This window comes from Anguilla rostrata, chromosome 3 (assembly GCF_018555375.3).
Source record: "Anguilla rostrata isolate EN2019 chromosome 3, ASM1855537v3, whole genome shotgun sequence".
Lineage (NCBI taxonomy): Eukaryota > Metazoa > Chordata > Actinopteri > Anguilliformes > Anguillidae > Anguilla > Anguilla rostrata.
This window is the reverse complement of record NC_057935.1, coordinates 37,399,076-37,417,085: the sequence shown is the minus strand read 5'-3', so window position 1 is coordinate 37,417,085 and position 18,010 is coordinate 37,399,076. Positions and strand designations below refer to the sequence as shown.

The 18,010-nt window shown below is 41.6% G+C and overlaps 1 protein-coding gene across 1 annotated transcript in view; it reads left to right on the top strand.

Annotated features, from left to right (window-relative positions):
- Positions 1 to 18,010, top strand: part of LOC135251931 (sodium-driven chloride bicarbonate exchanger-like) — a 94,696-nt gene that overhangs the window by 71,056 nt on the left and 5,630 nt on the right. The window contains exons 13-26 of the mRNA XM_064329814.1: positions 414 to 588; positions 1,837 to 1,970; positions 5,402 to 5,647; positions 7,135 to 7,225; positions 7,508 to 7,535; positions 8,821 to 9,038; positions 9,432 to 9,545; positions 9,744 to 9,905; positions 12,204 to 12,455; positions 12,935 to 13,003; positions 13,166 to 13,339; positions 13,736 to 13,858; positions 14,780 to 14,844; positions 15,064 to 15,174. Coding sequence (XP_064185884.1) covers positions 414 to 588; positions 1,837 to 1,970; positions 5,402 to 5,647; positions 7,135 to 7,225; positions 7,508 to 7,535; positions 8,821 to 9,038; positions 9,432 to 9,545; positions 9,744 to 9,905; positions 12,204 to 12,455; positions 12,935 to 13,003; positions 13,166 to 13,339; positions 13,736 to 13,858; positions 14,780 to 14,844; positions 15,064 to 15,174 — 1,962 coding nt within the window. The remainder of the gene's footprint in view (positions 1 to 413; positions 589 to 1,836; positions 1,971 to 5,401; positions 5,648 to 7,134; positions 7,226 to 7,507; positions 7,536 to 8,820; positions 9,039 to 9,431; positions 9,546 to 9,743; positions 9,906 to 12,203; positions 12,456 to 12,934; positions 13,004 to 13,165; positions 13,340 to 13,735; positions 13,859 to 14,779; positions 14,845 to 15,063; positions 15,175 to 18,010) is intronic.

The window sequence follows — 18,010 nt, the reverse complement described above, 5'->3', positions numbered from 1 at the left end:
ATCCCCTCCCCTGTTTGGCAGCTGAGTTAACCCCTCCCCTGTTTGAGAGCTGAGTTAACCCCTCCCCTGTTTGGCAGCTGAGTTAACCCCACCCCTATCTGAGAGCTGAGTTAACCCCACCCCTGTTTGGCAGCTCAGTTAACCCCACCCCTATTTGAGAGCTGACTTAACCCAGCCCCTGTTTGAGAGCTGAGTGATGCGGTGTCACAACATCAGAAAGGCCTAATAAATTTGCATTTAATTAATAATAATCAGCATTGTAACTTGTATAGTTTGATTTGTGTACCTCTTAACGTGCTGCGGTAGACTGAATCAGGCCCAGATTTACTGTACTGTGCACAAGCACATTGACATGGTCAGTATTTATGGTCAGTGTTTGGTAATGCATCAGCTCTGGGTTGTCTGGCTTTTAGGCTCTTTGGCGGGCTCGTCATGGACCTTAAGCGCAAATTGCCGCACTACCTGTCGGACTACACGGACGCACTCAGCCTGCAGTGCTTGGCCTCCTTCCTTTTCCTGTACTGCGCCTGCATGTCTCCTGTCATCACCTTTGGGGGCTTGCTCGGGGAGGCCACCGAGGGTCGCATTGTAAGTCCCCTTTCATCACTTACAGTCAATCACAGGGAGTGTGGAATGGCCTGGAGGTGACTGAGTTTATGAAATACAGTCATACTCGGCTGAGTGTCTCATTGAGCCAGATGTTGTAATTTCACTCTGTATGATGTATGATGTCAGTTGATTAGTCATCCATCCATCCATTATCTATACCCGATTATCTTGGTCAGGGTCATGGGGGGTGCTGGAGCCTATCCCAGCATGCATTGGGCGAGAGGCAGGATACACCCTGGGTAGGTCCAGTTGATTAGCCATTTATATTAATTGACCAAATTTATTAAAGGGGAACTTAACTCTTCTTCAGTGTTATTGTATTTTCCTGATCCCTCACTGTTCAAAGGTTTTAAAAAAACTTAGTTGTGGTTAAATGCACATATCTATGCCCTGATAACTTACTTGCTGTGTCCTTATGTGAGACACAAAATTTGACTCCGCCATGTTTCAGTACAACATTGTCTACAGTTCTTCAATGTTTATTTTTGTCTTGCTGTGTGTGGATTGGATTTCAGTGGGTGTTGTGTGTGAATGGGATGAGAGGGCATGTAAATAAAATATTTTTCATAATTACTGATACTACCTTGACCTTTCATTCTCATTGCATTTCTCTTATTTTATTTAATGAGTATTTTTGTAGTGGGCCAGAAGAACCCAAGACAAGAGGGCAGTCTGTGCTGTTAAAGATAATTCAGCAAATTTGGGAACCAAAAAGGATCACATTAAAAATGAAATATATATGTAGCTGTAGTTTTATTAGATAAAGTTAGATAGCTTGCTAGATTTGCTTTCTATAGTTATACTGATCCAGTTAGGCAACTGATTTTAGGGTGAAGTTTCAGGGTGAGATTGCCACAGATGGCCACATTATGGAAAAGCTAAATTATTATGTAAAATTATTACAAATATGCTAAATTAAGTGATAAAATCACTTAACTGTTGGGGCAGAGGGGCTCTCCTGAACTGTTGGTAATCACTTAACCCCCCGAACTGTTGGGGCAGAGGGGCTCTCCTGAACTGTTGGTAGATTACCCCGTAATCCATCAGTAATTTTGTAGGCTGAAAATTCAATTTAGGCATTACAAATTAGGATGTAAAATAAATGGTGATTGTTTTTTTTTTTTGCATGAACCAATGGGTGGTTTTTCATAGATGGAGTTAATTTCGGAATGCATTTCCTGTTTCTCTGATACTGTACACAGTGTAACGGTTGTCATTTTGTTCCAGAGTGCCATTGAATCCCTGTTTGGAGCCTCCATGACAGGGATAGCATATTCCCTGGTTGCAGGCCAGCCTCTCACCATACTGGGCAGTACAGGACCTGTGCTGGTGTTTGAGAAGATATTGTTCAAATTTTGCAAGTAAGTCTGTCTAGCTGCATGCTTTCTTGTGCTCCTGGGTTCTGTCTTGACACCGTAAAGAGACAGGAGCTGACATGATCAATGAAAAATGGTATGGCTTTCCCCATTCACCATAATGGACTGACACATTTGGTTAACAAGCTAATTTTGTGTGTGCACCTCAGAATTTAGTCATATAACCCTTTCTTTCGGAATGGCTTTCTTCCTGAATAACAATCCAATCAAAAACTATAATTACATTATGTGTGGGTGGGTGCAAGTCCTGCACCTGTGAACATAACATTTTTCTAACAGTTGAACATTTTTGTTACGAGAAAAAGGAGTAGTAAATGTAGTAAGCCTGCACCAGGTGAGTACAAAATGTCAAAATGGCAACAAAAACTCTTTCAGATACAAGTTAATAATCAGTCTGCTCTAGATGCTTGAAACTTTGCAATAAACAACTCAATGCATAACGAACATTATTCTGTCTCACACAAAATATGGGTTGCCAGCAATATCAATCAATCAATCAATTATATTTGTATAGCGCTTTTAACAAAGGAGCTTTGTCATAAAAGCAGCTTTACAGAGAATCAGCCCCCAAAGAGTAAGCCTAGGGCAACAGTGGCAAGGAAAAACTCGGACTCAGAGGGGGAACCCATCTGCCGTGGGCAGGCACTGGGTTGTTATGGAAAATCAATAGTGGCAGGAGGCGGGGGTGCCCAGCTGGTCTAGCTGGTCTAGCTGGTCTAGGGCTGGAGCTCCGGGCCAGGGGGGGGTGCTCAGCAAGCTTGGGCTAGAGCTCTGGGCAGGTGCCCAGAGCCGAGGAAAACCAAGAAAAAAAAACATTGTTTGGGGGTTCAAAAGGTATATTAGCAAGCAGAGCAGAAGAGACAGAGGTGCCTGCGTGCAATAAGGAAAACCCCGGCAGAATAAGGCTAGCATTGGGCTGATGTGTTCGAATCTCCTTGTTCTAGTGAGAATACGAGCTGCTGCATTTTGAATTAGCTGGAGCCCTTTCAGAGAGGAATTTGCACATCCAGACAAAAGAGCATTGCAGTAATCTAATCTTGAAGTAACAAAAGCATGAACTAGCTTTTCTGCATCATGTAAGGACAGTATTTTCGGAATTTTTGAGATATTTCTCAAGTGATAAAAAGCAACCCTAGAGATGTTTTTAATATGTATATCAAATGCAAGATCTGTATCAAAGGTAACACCAAGATCTTTGATTACAGCACCTGAAGTAATGGAGATTCCATCAATGTTAAGCATATAGTCAGATAGTTCGCATCTTGGGCCCCACTACCATTATCTCGGTCTTATCGGAGTTTAGCAAGAGAAAATTTTGGGTCATCCATTCCTTTATGTCTATAAGACAGGCTTTGATCTTTGACAGCTGGACAACTTCATCAGGTTTAACTGATAGATACAACTGAGTGTCATCTGCATACCAGTGGAAATTAATGCCATGTTTGCGAATAACTTGTCCCAGGGGGAGCATATAAAAAGAGAAGAGCAAAGGCCCAAGCACAGATCCTTGTGGTACTCCATATCTAATCCTGGATTTATAAGAGGAATCATTATTAAAATGCACAAATTGATATCGGTCTGATAGGTATGATCTGAACCAAGAGAGTACCTGTCCACGGAGGCCTACAAGATTTTCAAGCCTATCCAGAAGGATGAGGTGATCAACTGTGTCAAATGCTGCGCTTAAGTCTAAAAGCACAAGTACAGAGATGCAGCCATTGTCTGAAGTGAGGAGGAGGTCATTGAGTATTTTTTCCAGGGCTGTTTCAGTGCTGTGAGAGGGTCTAAAACCAGATTGAAAAACTTCCAATATATGATTGGAGTGCAAAAATGAACCAAGTTGTTTTGAAATGGCCTTTTCTAGTATTTTAGAAAGGAACGGGAGGTTCGAGATAGGCCTGTAGTTAGACAGGTCATTCACATCCAAGTTTGACTTCTTCAGAAGGTGTTTGATGACTGCAAGTTTAAGAGTCTGTGGTATGTGTCCAGATGCTAAAGACGCATTGACAATATGTAACATTGGTGTTCCAATCACTGGTAGTATCTCCTTGAAAAGCTTCGTAGGGATAGGGTCTAGAAGACAAGTAGAAGATTTTGAGGAATTAACTATGGCATTAAACTCCACAAGGTCTATTGGAGCAAAAGAGTTTAGATAGGCCGCCCGTCTTTCTGAAGATTCTTCTGAAGATTCTGCATCCATGCGTTGAGCGGATGGAAGGGCAGACCCTATATGAGGGTTGGCAGGAGAACTTTGAATCTTGTCCCTGATTTTTACAATTGTGTCATCAAAGAAATTCATAAAGTCATTGCTACTAAATGATATTGAAACACATGGATCAACTTCATTCTTGGTCAGTCTGGCAACAGTGTTAAACAGGTGCAATATGTTCTGTGGCTATAGGCACTTATGATAAAGTAGTTCAATTGCCAAAAATAAGGACATTTTTCACTGAAGATAAACCTGATACAAGGACTTGATCCATCAACACCCCCTCTTTTCAGAACTAAATTCTGGACGTCAGGGTATGTGCCGAAACCCTATCACAAGTTCCAAGTGGCATATCTATAATATTGTGATGCTAAACTTCATAAGGGATGGGTAACACACAAGCAGATTTCCTACATGCTGAACATAACCATGAGCAAGTGTTTAATGCCTGGCTCTGTCATTTCAAGTGGCTAGCCGTTACTGCCACATTCTGAATAGCTCAGCTGTGCCGTACGAAATGTGTAGAGCTAATCAAATAGACAGCCGGTCTACTACTGTATATCTGACTCACATCATCATGGATGTCTGATCTTCTGCATGGCGTAGATCTATTGCTCCGGAAATTGTGTTAACAGTAGATTGTTTAGTTGCCTGCGTACAGGAAGAATTTAACTGTAACTGTCACCACTTATCATATGTTAAACAGTAGTCTAAAACTCACATTTATAGTACTATAATGCTGCATACTCTGATATCTGTACCTTACTCGTAGGTGGTGCTTTTAGCTGTATTCACATGATCGCATACCGCACACACCAGGCACAGCTGTATTTACATGATCACACACTGCATGCAGGAGGCATAGCTACAACCAATCAAATTTTAGCTTGGTGTAAAAGATCAGAATGGCCAGTGTACATAGGTCGGGGGACGTTAGCCTCTCTCACTTGAGACTCTTTCACAGCTGGAGTAGCCGACCCCAGTCTGGAGAGCAGGGGGTGGATTTGCTGTAGAAACGGGGCCAAAGTGGAACAGAAGGGAAGGAAAGGGCAGCCCTATGTTACTCACTGCTGTCTGGCCTAGAGCCACAGTAATGCATGATAAACACGTTACGCTGATCAAGTGCATATGCCAGTCAGGCTGCAGGCAGATGGCCGCAGATTATGTACATGCGTTCAGAGATTGCATGCCTCCTCGTCCCCGCCAGGGAGTACGGGCTGTCCTACCTCTCGCTGAGAGCGTGCATCGGACTGTGGACCGCGTTCCTCTGCCTGGTCCTGGTGGCCACGGACGCCAGCTCCCTGGTCTGCTACATCACGCGCTTCACTGAGGAAGCCTTCGCCTCCCTCATCTGCATCATCTTCATTTACGAGGCCTTGGAGAAGCTGATCCACCTGGGAGAAACCTACCCCATCAACAAGCACAATGACCTCGACAGACTCACCCAGTATTGGTAAGCGCTCGGCTCGGTTCCTGGGAACTTCGCTCGCAAAGCGCAGATACGTGCTTTAATCGCTTACACACTTACGTAATTACATACAATTCAATGATTTTTTATGAGAATTAATTGCTACAATTACCGATGGTTAGCGATATCCCATGCTGCCTGATATCATTAGGTGCTGTTGGTTTTTTTTGTCTGTAATATCACAGTCTGTTTTTCTGCGCATTGTGACAAACTGCCAATTAAATGGCTCCTGTCACTGAATAATTCATACATTCTGGAATGCATAAGCACTCTTCGGTCTCTGTCTGATGATGAATTTAAAAAAACTGAGGAATCATTATCAGGGATTTTTATGGAACATAAGGTCCACACTGATAAGGCCCAAAAAACCTGGCAGTAATTCTAAAAAGGTTACAGTCCATAAATTGGCGATGTCTTTACATTCAGTGTTCAGGCCAACATTTGGCCGATTTTGCTTTTTTCTCCTGATTTGGCCTGGCTAATTGTATTCATGAAGCGGTCTCATTGCTCCAACCTCCTCTGTCAGCTTAGGAGAGCACAGACAAGCATAGACTTTCTTCCAAAACATGCTTCTGCTTCTATTCTCTGCGTAGTCCAGCCATTTTCACCGTCCACAAGCTCTCAGTCATTGTGTCAGTGGAGTGCACTGCATGTGTGGCTTGTGCTGGCGGACAGCAGGCACCCGATCAACTAGAGGGTTCTCACCAAGCAACCAAAAAATGGCATTTGTTTTTGGAGCTAACTTCCTGGTCTTGTTGAGAGACGTTGCTCGCTAGTGCCTGTGTGGTTGGCTCCAGTATAGGTCTTTCAGCCACCCATTTCAGTGCAAGTCAGTGGTAACAATACGGTCAAAATAAGTCAATAATTTTTTCCCACAAGAACATGTAGTCGCTATGGTGTTTTTTCTTTGCTTAATGTCTCCCCATCTGCTGTTTTGTTGCATTTGGACAATATCTTAATATATTGTGGATGAATCAGGCACAGTTTACATCACTGCCAAGCAACTGCACGTAACTGTATCTCACACGTTTATTGGAAGACCCAGACAACGGCCCAGACTTCAGGACCATATAAGTGTCCCTCCTTTTCCCTACTGCACAGTCTCTGGCTCCAATTTGTACAATATGGCAGGATGAAAACTGCACTTCTGCAGTTTTGAAACGCTTTTCACGAGCCCATGGAAACTCATTGCAATCACTGTCACTGTCATATTCTCGTCTATGGTCTCCCCTAGCCGAAGGACTAACTATGTGTCCCACTCCAGATTCCTGGTCACAGTGAGTTAATGATATTGCTGAGGCTCAAGTCTGTGATTTGTCAACTAAGGGGTGAAAGACCCATTTTACACATCTGAAATGAGAGCTATGTCACTGGTCATGTAGAAAGCTTATTGCAAACAGGTGCAGTGTTTTCTTGTTTTAAGGTGATGATGTCATTGGACAGGTGATCCAGGTATGCCTCCTCCCCTGTAGGTGTGCCTGTAAGCAGCTCGGACTCCAGCAATGCACCCACTTTTGGAGACACACATCACAATCCGAGATCTATGGTGCTCTGGATGCCCAGGTAAAGAAACTTTGTGAATGCAGATTGTGATCTGTCTGATTGGATTCAAGATCTGTGATCTGTCGTCTGTGAAGTGATCTGCAGTCTGCTCTTGTGAATGCGTCTGTATCTGTGCTGCGTCTGTGAATGCAGAATTGTGATCTGTCTCATCTGTGAATGCAGATCTGTGATCTGTCTCATCTGTGAATGTTGATCTGTAATCTGTCTCATCTGTGAATGCAGATCTGTGATCGTTCTCGTCTGTGAATGCAGATCTGTGATTTGTCTTGTCTGTGAATGCAGATCTGTGATCTCTCGTTTGTGAATGCAGGTCTGTGATCTTTCTCGTTTGTGAATGCAGAATTGTGATCTGTCTCATCGGTGAATGCAGATCTGTGATCTGTCTCATATGTGAATGCAGATCTGTGATCTTTCTCATCTGTGAATGCAGATCTTTGATCTTTCTCATATGTGACTGCAGAATAAAACCTTTGCAAAACACAGGTATGAGAGGCAGTGCTGTGCTTAAAGTGTGTCGCATACAGGGAGATACCATTTTCTATATTAGTGATTATTTAGCAAGGTCTGACAGCTGGAAAAGGGCTTTTCACACTGTCACCTGCTTTTATTTGGAGATTAAAAGCTGCTTGTTGGGAACGGTTTTGAATACACAGAGGGCTTTTTCTGAGCTTTGTCTCCGCATGGCATGTTCTCCCAGATGGAGCTGCACCAAGAGAAGAGATTAAGGGCATGTGGATGGGATTACCCAGGATTAGCCATGCAAAATCACTGTAAAAGCACATTTCATGTATTCCATTTGTTTTGTCTTGGGCTGCTGTGCCATTAATTGTAATGATGCACACTTCGTCAGCAGTACACAAACCAGCCTCACCAATTACACATTGCAGGGGTCCCTTCAGTACACTACAACCGTGACTGCCAAAACTCTGCCTGTGGAATATTATGGATGTTTATCGTGCTTGTTGAATGAATACTGTGCGCCATGTTATTTAAAGGTTTAAATTATTGTCTTTTATGTTATAAATGTGTATTTAGAACAGAACAAAATTAACTGATTTTGTCATGTCTGTGATTGTTGCATGTCTGTATTATTGCTAACAACAAACCAGTTCTTCTCCAGGGATTAATAAAATATACTGTACTTACTTTCTTCTCTGTAATCTACCCCTCTGCTATACCTACCCAACAGGTCACAGTCAGGCAGTATACAGAAATACATAAATTTATACATAAAACTTATTTATATTCATGCTAAAGCTAGCACCTATTTGAGTGTATTTCACATGGTAGCTGTGGATGTTTCAGTGGTTTGCCAGAAGCTTTTGATTTCAAACCTGGCTACGACCTAGTCAGCTATAAAACTTTTGTTTTTCAATCAAATGTAGCCATGTTTTCATCTGAATGCTTAGACACAGTTTTCACCCACTTTTCCCCGCAAAAATGTTCACTGGATATGATCTTGCGTCTATATGTGTTATTATACCCTGTAATCTTGCCTCAGCCAAAAAATTAAATAAATAAAATAAAATAAAAAATACATGAATATGCATGTATAAATTTATTTAAATAAAAGATGTGTAAGTTCTCTCTGTGAGTCCTGTGGATCCCTGTGGCACAGACCCAGGCTGTGAGGTTCCCTTTGCTGTTCCAGGACTGCATAGAGAAACGAGGGGAGTTTGTGGGCAGCGCCTGCGGTCCCCATGGCCCGTACGTCCCCGATGTCCTCTTCTGGTCCATTGTGCTCTTCTTCTCCACCGTCGCTATGTCTGCTTTCCTCAAGGAGTTCAAGACAACCCGCTACTTTCCCACCAAAGCAAGTCAGATCTCATGTTCTGTTCAATAGCATAGCCTGCTGGCGACCTCTAGTGATGAATTCTGGGAAGGCTCAGGAAAAGTCCTATAGTCTGTTTTCTAATACTGCATTGCTTATTTATGGATGTAGTATTCAAGTATGAATCTGTATTTAGGGAGCCTTGACTTTCCCTGGAGTTCATTTGATTTGAATACTTGCTAACTTGTTCCTGGAAGCTTGAAATTAATTTCAAGGTCCATCTCAGGTGTGCACATTCATTTTTGACTGTACTGTAAATTACTGCAGGGTTTGCATGTAGTTGTTTTCCAGGAGCACGCCCAGTTGGACTGGCAGGGAAGAGCCAAATGGTTAAAGATTGTGGTGTTTTGAGTTTTGCTATGGTTTTCTTCTCAGGTGAGAGCCATCATCAGCGACTTTGCCGTCTTCATCACCATCCTCACCATGGTTTTCGTTGACTATGCCTTAGGAGTCCCATCTCCAAAGCTCCAAGTCCCCAGTAAGTTTAAGGTGAGTTGTGTAATCAGTCAGCAAACAGGTTGTGTTTCACAGTCATAAGTACGCATTGCAGTTGAATAAAGAAGGACCAAAACTTTCATTGCTCGTGGCTAAACTGAAACTGACTCACAATGCACAAAAGGAATTTACTGTCCCAAGGATTCCCTCAGATTGTACTTTCCTGTAAATAAATACCATGCCCTCCTGTAGCCCACCAGAGATGACCGCAATTGGTTTGTCAACCCCTTGGGCCCCAATCCCTGGTGGACCACGGTTGTGACAGTCATCCCTGCCCTGCTGTGCACCATACTTATTTTTATGGACCAGCAGATCACAGCTGTGATCATCAACCGAAAGGAGCACAAACTCAAGGTATGGACAGCAAACAGACCCTCTTCTTCAGTGCTCATCTGAAATTTATTTTACAAATGTAAATATTATTCTATCCTGATTCCTACCATTTTAAAATGACTAGTATTAATATTGAACTATGGTAGTTATGTGTGTACCTGTTATATTGTTTTTAATGCTGTACCTTTTTATGAAGTAATATTTAGTCATTATGTTTAAGTATTCCGAGAGAAACACCTCCCCATTTATCAACTGTTAAATTATGGCTTCAGTGTTAAATTATTTGTCCTTTAATATACAGTAAAATGATATATTATGTGGAGAATAACACCCCAAAAAAGTGGTTTGTTGGATGTATGAAGAATGTGTACATCAGATTTACAGTGAGCTCCATAATGTTTGGGACAAAGACATATTGTTTTCTTGATTTAGCTCTGTACTACACAATTTCAGATTTGTAATCAAACAATGCACAAGTGTTTAAAGTACAGATTCTCAACTTTTATTAAAGGGTTTTATTGTACATTTTCGTTTCATCATATAGAAATTGCTTGTTATACATAGCCCTCCCATTTCAGGGCACCATACATATTTGGGAAAAATGGCTTCACCGGTGTTTCTGATTAGTCAGATGTGTGCAATTGCTTCCTTAGTGTACCGTAGGTATCAGAGAGCTGTCAGTACCTAGTCGTTGATTTTTGGCTTTTGATTTTCTTTGGAGTCTATTCTTGACATTTGTCAACATGAAGAGCAGAATTGTGCCAATGAAAGTCAAGGAAGCAATTATGAGGCTGAGAAATACAAAAAAAAGTATATGAGACTTTAGCCAAACCTTAGGCTTACCAAAATACACTGTTTGGAACATCATTGAAAAGACGGAGGGCGCTGCTGAGTTCATTAACCGCAAAGGGCCTGAGGAGGAGCTCTACAGTTGATGATTGAAGAATTCTCACCGTAATGAAGAAAAATGTGCAAACACCTGTCCAATAAATCAGAAACACTCTTCAAGAGGCAGGCATGGAGGTGTCAGTGACTATTGTCAGTTAAAGACTTCACAAACAAAACTACAGGGCCTCCTTTCGAGATGCAAACCACTAGTCAGATGCAAAAACAGGATGGCCAGGTTACACTTTGCTAACAAGTACCTTTCAGAGTTCTGGAAAAAGGTTTTGTGGACAGATGACCCAAGATTCACTTGTATCATAGTAATGACACGATGGAGGCCAAACGAAACTGCCCCTCATCTTTGAAACATGGTGGCAGGGGTGTTATGGTTTGGGCATGTATGGCTGCTACAGGGACTGGCTCACTTGTCTTCATTGATGATGTAACTGCCGATAGCAGCAGTAGAATTAATTTTGAAGTGTATAGAAGCATCTTATCTCTGGAAGTTCAACCAAATGCCTCAAGTCATTGCATGGCACTGAATCCTACAACAAGACTATAATCCCAAATATACTGCTAAACCAAAGTACATAAGAATACCCTTAAATAAAAGCTGAGAATGTGCACTTTAACCGCATGTGAATTGTTTGATTGTCAGTCTGAAATTGTACAGAGAGCCAATCTAAAATTGAGTACGGAGAAAACATTTCTCTTTGTCCCAAACATTACAGAGCTCACTGTATTAAGACCAGCCATGAAAACAGACAATTGACCCCATCTTGGCTCATCATTTCATTGTAATTTAAATTGAATGTATCACTAATTCAAGTTTTTCCAGGGTCCCTGGTTCTTTGAAATATTATCAGGTGTCAGAATTAACTCACTTCCATCTGTGCCCTGTACTTGAAATAACTAATAATGACCCAGTTCTGATATTTTAATAATTCTGTCTGATATTATGAATATGCACAGTTTACACTTCCTTTAACTGATGAGACTTTTCAGAAATAATCAATTAAGACCATCTTTTTTGCAATATGTTGTTTAATTTTTTTTCAGTTTCACTAGCAAAGGTGTTACATATGCATATAAACACACATAATCATTGCCAGTGTACCTTCTGATACGCAAATACAAGTACTGTATATCATATCCTTAAAGTTGCACTTAACCTGTGTGCATGAAATTATGGCAGAATTGACTGTAGTAACAGCATTGTAAACTATATGACACAATATTGTTGTCATACAAGGCATATTTATCCAATTAAACACATTCGTTGAGGTTAATTTCCAAATAATTTATTTCCAGAAATCTTCAAATCTCCTTATATGTTGATCTTAAATGGTGGTTGTGAGATAAACCAAGGACAGTTTTTTTTCAGAGAATAGTTAAAGGTGTATTTTGTTTGGTTGTTGTTGGTTCTCCCTGCAGAAAGGCTGTGGGTATCACCTGGACCTGTTCGTGGTGGGGCTGATGCTGGGCGTGTGCTCGATAATGGGCCTCCCCTGGTTTGTGGCAGCCACCGTGCTCTCCATCTCCCACGTCAACAGCCTGAAGCTGGAGTCGGAGTGCTCCGCCCCCGGGGAGCAGCCCAAGTTCCTGGGCATCCGGGAGCAGCGCTTCACCGGCCTCATGATCTTCCTGCTCATGGGCTGTTCCGTCTTCATGACCTCCGTCCTCAAGGTCAGAGAGCCGATCTATCATTTGTTTGGCAGCGATTATAAACAGGTTGTCACACAGCCCTTTACAATAGAAATTTAACACATGGAATATAAAATACCCATTTCAGGCAATGCGGGAAAAAGCATCCCACTCCTCTTGTTCATACCTGACCTAAAGTAGGTCTTTGCCTTGCTGTTTGCCAGTGCTGTGTTGATTGCTTTTAATTCTTCCAACGTGCAAATACAAATATTAAATGTTCTTGTCCACACATGGAAATTTGCATAAAAGACATAAGCATACGAAAGGAAAAAATACAGTAAGCATTTAAAAGACAATCAAAAAATACAGTTACCTTGACACTGAACTTCTCACTTGTCAACTGTAAAAGTAGAAAGTCAATTTTCAATGAGAATTATGAACTAATCTTCATGAGCCCCTAGTGTTTCAGATAGCTGTGTGAAAAGGCCGTTGCTGAACCTGTTCCTGTCCTGTATCTGTAGTTCATCCCCATGCCTGTGCTGTACGGAGTTTTCCTTTACATGGGAGCTTCCTCGCTCAGGGGGATTCAGGTAAGTGGTGCCTTACCAGGACTTAAAAATAAAGGCCTCGAAGGCCTTGACAAGTTTCCTGTTCCACTTTGAATTTTCACTCCCTCTGAAATTTGTGTCCATGATCAAATAGTGCTGTACGGTTGTCTCCCGGTGCAATTTCTCGTGGTTGTTGTTCTCCAGTTCTTTGACCGTCTAAGGCTTTTCGGCATGCCGGCAAAGCACCAGCCAGATTTCATCTACCTGCGTCACGTTCCCCTGAGGAAGGTCCACCTCTTCACCGTCATCCAGCTTAGCTGCCTGGTCCTCCTCTGGGTCATCAAGACTTCCAGGGCTGCCATTGTTTTCCCCATGATGGTGAGCCTCCCTGCCACTCACTCATGCTGTAAGAACAGGGATTTCACCCAGTGTGTGGGAATGGGGGTGGTTCAACAACCTCTTCCACATAAAACCAAGTTCCACAACACAAAAACAAGTTTCTGTAAAATGGTAAAACATACATGCATGTAAATACCATGCTCTGTACTTTGTCTCAAATTTATCTTTTGATCTCAAATGCATATTGCCAAAAGTTTATAGCAAAACGAACAAATTTCACCATACTTTTGGAGGGCGGTGTAGTAGGATGTACATCCACAAAAAACATTAGGCAAATGACACTAACTTCTGCTCACTTAAAAATCATGAAACTAGGATAGGTCATAGGAGCGCCGTGCGTGGGTGTGTAATGTTTCTGGCTGTCTTCTTCCTCAGGTTCTGGCCCTGGTGTTTATTCGGAAGCTCCTGGATTTCGTTTTCACAAAGAGAGAGCTGAGCTGGCTGGATGACCTCATGCCGGAGAGTAAAAAGAAGAAACTGGAGGACGCGGAACGAGAGGTAGCGACCCGCAGCACGCGGGCACCAGGGAGCCTGCTCCCAGCGCCACCTCGTCGCCAGCCGTTCTAAAAATAACTGACTGACAACATGCTGTCTAGACATTAGGGAATGCGCCAAAATGAAGAAAGCAAAGGAAAGGCAGAGCCTACGAAACAGAGCGAATATGTGTATGAACTCTTAAACGGGCATCGAGAGGGACTGGTTTAGTGATGGGGAGGGTATCCATAACAACAATCCTCCATCTCTTAGTGTAAACCTGCTTTAAGGCAGATGGGAGACAAATGTGCATCTGTTGCGGAGAGTGTGTATGTAGCAGCGTTTGTCTGTGCACCCTGGGTATGGCTATAACAGGAGCAGGCTGCTCAATGTCCAGCACATGTCAGCACAGACTAAGCACCTGTTCCCCAGCCCTATAGAACAGAGCGTTTGTGGTCTGCATTTCTCAGAGTGCTCTCAATGCACGATTTCTGTTTTAATGACCAGCGCCATTACAAATCATGAACCTCCCAACTGTCATTCCAATACACAAAATGACAGGCCGTCTATCATTTAATGCCTTAGGCCCATGGCTTGGCTATGTACACTGTATGGCTATGTATGTGGACATGTGACATCCAACATCTCATAGATAATTATTATTCAAGAAAAGATGTGGAAGATGTTTGAGAGCATGGGCCGAGGGCCACTGTACTGGCCAATTGTGGAAAGCAGCACTGAATAACTGAGATTGAGTGTCATGCCCAATAGTGCCGAACAGCAACTGTCTCTCCGCCTGGATTCAAATCCATAAATTCTGCTCTGCGCTGTTTAACAAGTGCACTACAACCTGTCCAAGTACACACATAGCTGTAGTTTACTGAATTTCCACTCCCATTGTACTGTTGCTAAAGGTTTTTGTAGTGACTTTACTCTCTTCTACAGGATGAACAAAGTATTTTGGCTGAGGAGGAGGGAATTGTCCAAGTGCCACTGGAAGGACATTACAAGTGAGCTGCACTGATGCTGCAACCCCTAGTGCCGTGTCAATGAGCACTGGAATATACATGATTGCACACGCATTCATGTTCTTAATAAATGACATCAAATGCCAATTCATATATGTATATTCATAAGGGATTTGGTTCTTGAAGAGGTATAAATTTGTGTTGTAATGGTGAAAAATAGGACCCAAAAACAGCTACTGAAAATGTTTCTGTTTTTTTCAGGGCTGACCCCTCTACAGTGAACATCTCTGATGAAATGTCCAAAACCTCTTTCGGGAACGTCTGGAAAGCCCTTGGCTCAGAAAGCTCCCAAAAAGATCCCAGCTCAAAAAGGTTTTGAAATTTTACATTTATAGATAAAATGAGTGTTAAATTAAATATGCCTGGATTACCATATGAATCCATTAGCTTCAATGAACCTATAATTAATAAAAATTAAATGGATGCTAAATAGATGATAAAATGCAAGGCTGATGGAGAGAAGAAAAAAGTCAATCTGATAAGCAGAACTCCACGTCACCATGTCAAGGTTTTTTTTTTTGTTTACCTTAGCTTTGCTATTGTGTATAAAACCAGTGTGACGCTACAGTAAGGCTCTGCTTGTCTCTAGAATAATCTTAAATATCTCTGAGCTAATGCAATGATTCACTAACAAAATATAAGCAGTGGTACTTTATGATACCTTCTGTGTACAGGTACTGAACTGAAGCCATCTTTTCTAAGCACTGTTATCCACGTGCCAATAAGATTTTCAAGAGGGCAACCTCCTGTAATTATGTTGTTGCTTAAAATTCTCAAAACTGTGCTATGACAATTAGTACAGTGTTCCCATTGATTTAATTACTTCTATCTTTGACTGGATTGGCTAAACTGTAATTGGTATCAGAGATACACCATATGGACATTTTATAATTTACTTGGTGGCTACACGTCTAATGCAGATTTTTCCCAAGCTGGGTGCCCTTTCTAATGGGATGATTTTCAATGAGGCTGCTTTGATGAGATATGCAATATATGTTAGATAAACAGTAAATGCAAAAACATTGGGACATTTACTCAATGGATTTGAAATAGAACGTTGAGTATGAGGTTAATCGTTTAGCAGATTGCTTTAATTCGGGTGTATTTACATCCATATCGGGTGATCCATGTAAGAATTACAGTTGTTTTATACACAGTCCCTCCATTTTATGGGAGCAAAAGTAATTGGACAGTTGGACAGCTGCTCAGCTGTTTCTTGGCCGGCTATGTGTCTTTGCATCATTAGTTCATGTGGAAGACGGCTAACAAAAGGGCTAGAGTTGATTCTAGGTGTGTAATTTGCATTTGGAGCCTGTTGTTGTCTGTGAACATGAGGACCAAATAAGTCTCAATGCCTGTGAAGCAGGCTGAAAAAAAACAGAAACAAACAGGAACTGAAGATGGCTACAGTACAGGCCTGGCAGAGCATGTCTATGGGTCGCAGACTTTAGACAGCCATCAAATGCAAAAAATTTGCAACCAAGAACTAATATGATGACTTTATTTTATATCATGTTAATCTGTCCAATTACTTTTGCTCACCTGACATGGGGGCGACTATGAACAAAAAGGGCTGTAATTTCTGTACAGATCACCCAATATGGATGTAAATACCATATCCAGTATATATTCCACACACACACACAGACACATATATACTCACCGGCCACTTTATTAGGTACACCTTGCTAGTACCAGGTTGGTCTTCTGCTGCTGTAGCCCGTCTGCTTCAAGGTTTGACATGTTGTGCATTCAGAGATGCTCTTCTGCATACCTCAGTTGTAACAAGTGGTTATTTGAGTTACTGTTGCCTTTCTATCAGCTTGAACCAGTCTGGCCATTCTCCTCTGACCTCTGCCATCAACAAGGCATTTTCGCCCAGAGAACTGCCGCTTACTGGATATTTTCTCTTTTTCGGACCATTCTCTGTAAACCCTAGAGATGGTTGTGCGTGAAAATCCCAGTAGATCAGTGGTTTCTGAAATACTCAAACCAGCCCATCTGGCACCAACAACCATGCCATGTTCAAAGTCACTTAAATCACCTTTCTTCCCCATTCCGATGCTTGGTTTGAACTTCAGCAGATCGTCTTGACCATGTCTACATGCCTAAATACATTGAGTTGCTGCCACATGATTGGCTGATTAGATATTTGCGTTAACAAGCAATTGAACAGGTGTACCTAATATAGTGGCCGGTGAATATATATACATACACCAAATTAAAGCTGACAGTCTGTACTTTAACCTTATATTCAATGTTTTATTTCAACTGTTGAAACATGCCCTCCCCAGACTGTTAAAAGCCCACAAATTAAAATCTACATGCAGTGATGAACCTAAAAAGTTCTACATGCTTTCACAGTGGCCAGCGTAAGTATATATTCCCCCTCACTGAATATGAAACAGCTTCCTATGTATGAATGAAGCAGCTGCTGGTCTTTGCACAAGCTACTTTGCAGTAACTTGAAGTGTATTTTCTTTCTTGAGACCACAAACCCAGATGCCTCATACCCACCATTGGCAGGTCATCAGAAGCATAACTAAATAGAACATTCCAGTATTTAGCTGACACTGTTTTTCAGAGCAGCACACACAAATTAGATGTATATATTGATATGCTTTGATATTCAACATGTGAAAACCTGAGCTTAAAACAAGACAGAATCGATCCAGGCACTTGAATTGTCAGATCAGCAGCAATGTAAATCAACCAATTACCAAGGGCACAAGATGATTAGCCTGGGGAATCGCAGTCCATTAATGGACATTTAATCAATGGCAATTTAGGATTTTTCTGTTCTAACAAATTTTAGTGAGCGTGCACATGACTCCCAAGCTAGATAACTAATTTCTAATGGTTTCTGTTATTTCATGCCATATATATTGTAGATTACAAACACTTCTCTACGTTAATTTGTGAGTGAACTATGTCATGCTTCCATTTCAAAATTGTGTTTACTCATATGTTGGTTGAATATTTTGAAACGTACTTCCCTTATATGATGTAGGTGAATTATTTAACATATTTGACTCCATGCAGGCTTTTATTGTCCCTACACACTTCACAGTTTCAGTGTAATTATATTTTTTTGTTTGAACTATATTAGTTCTCTTTTCTGGTTCGGAGTTTATTAAAAGCTTATAAT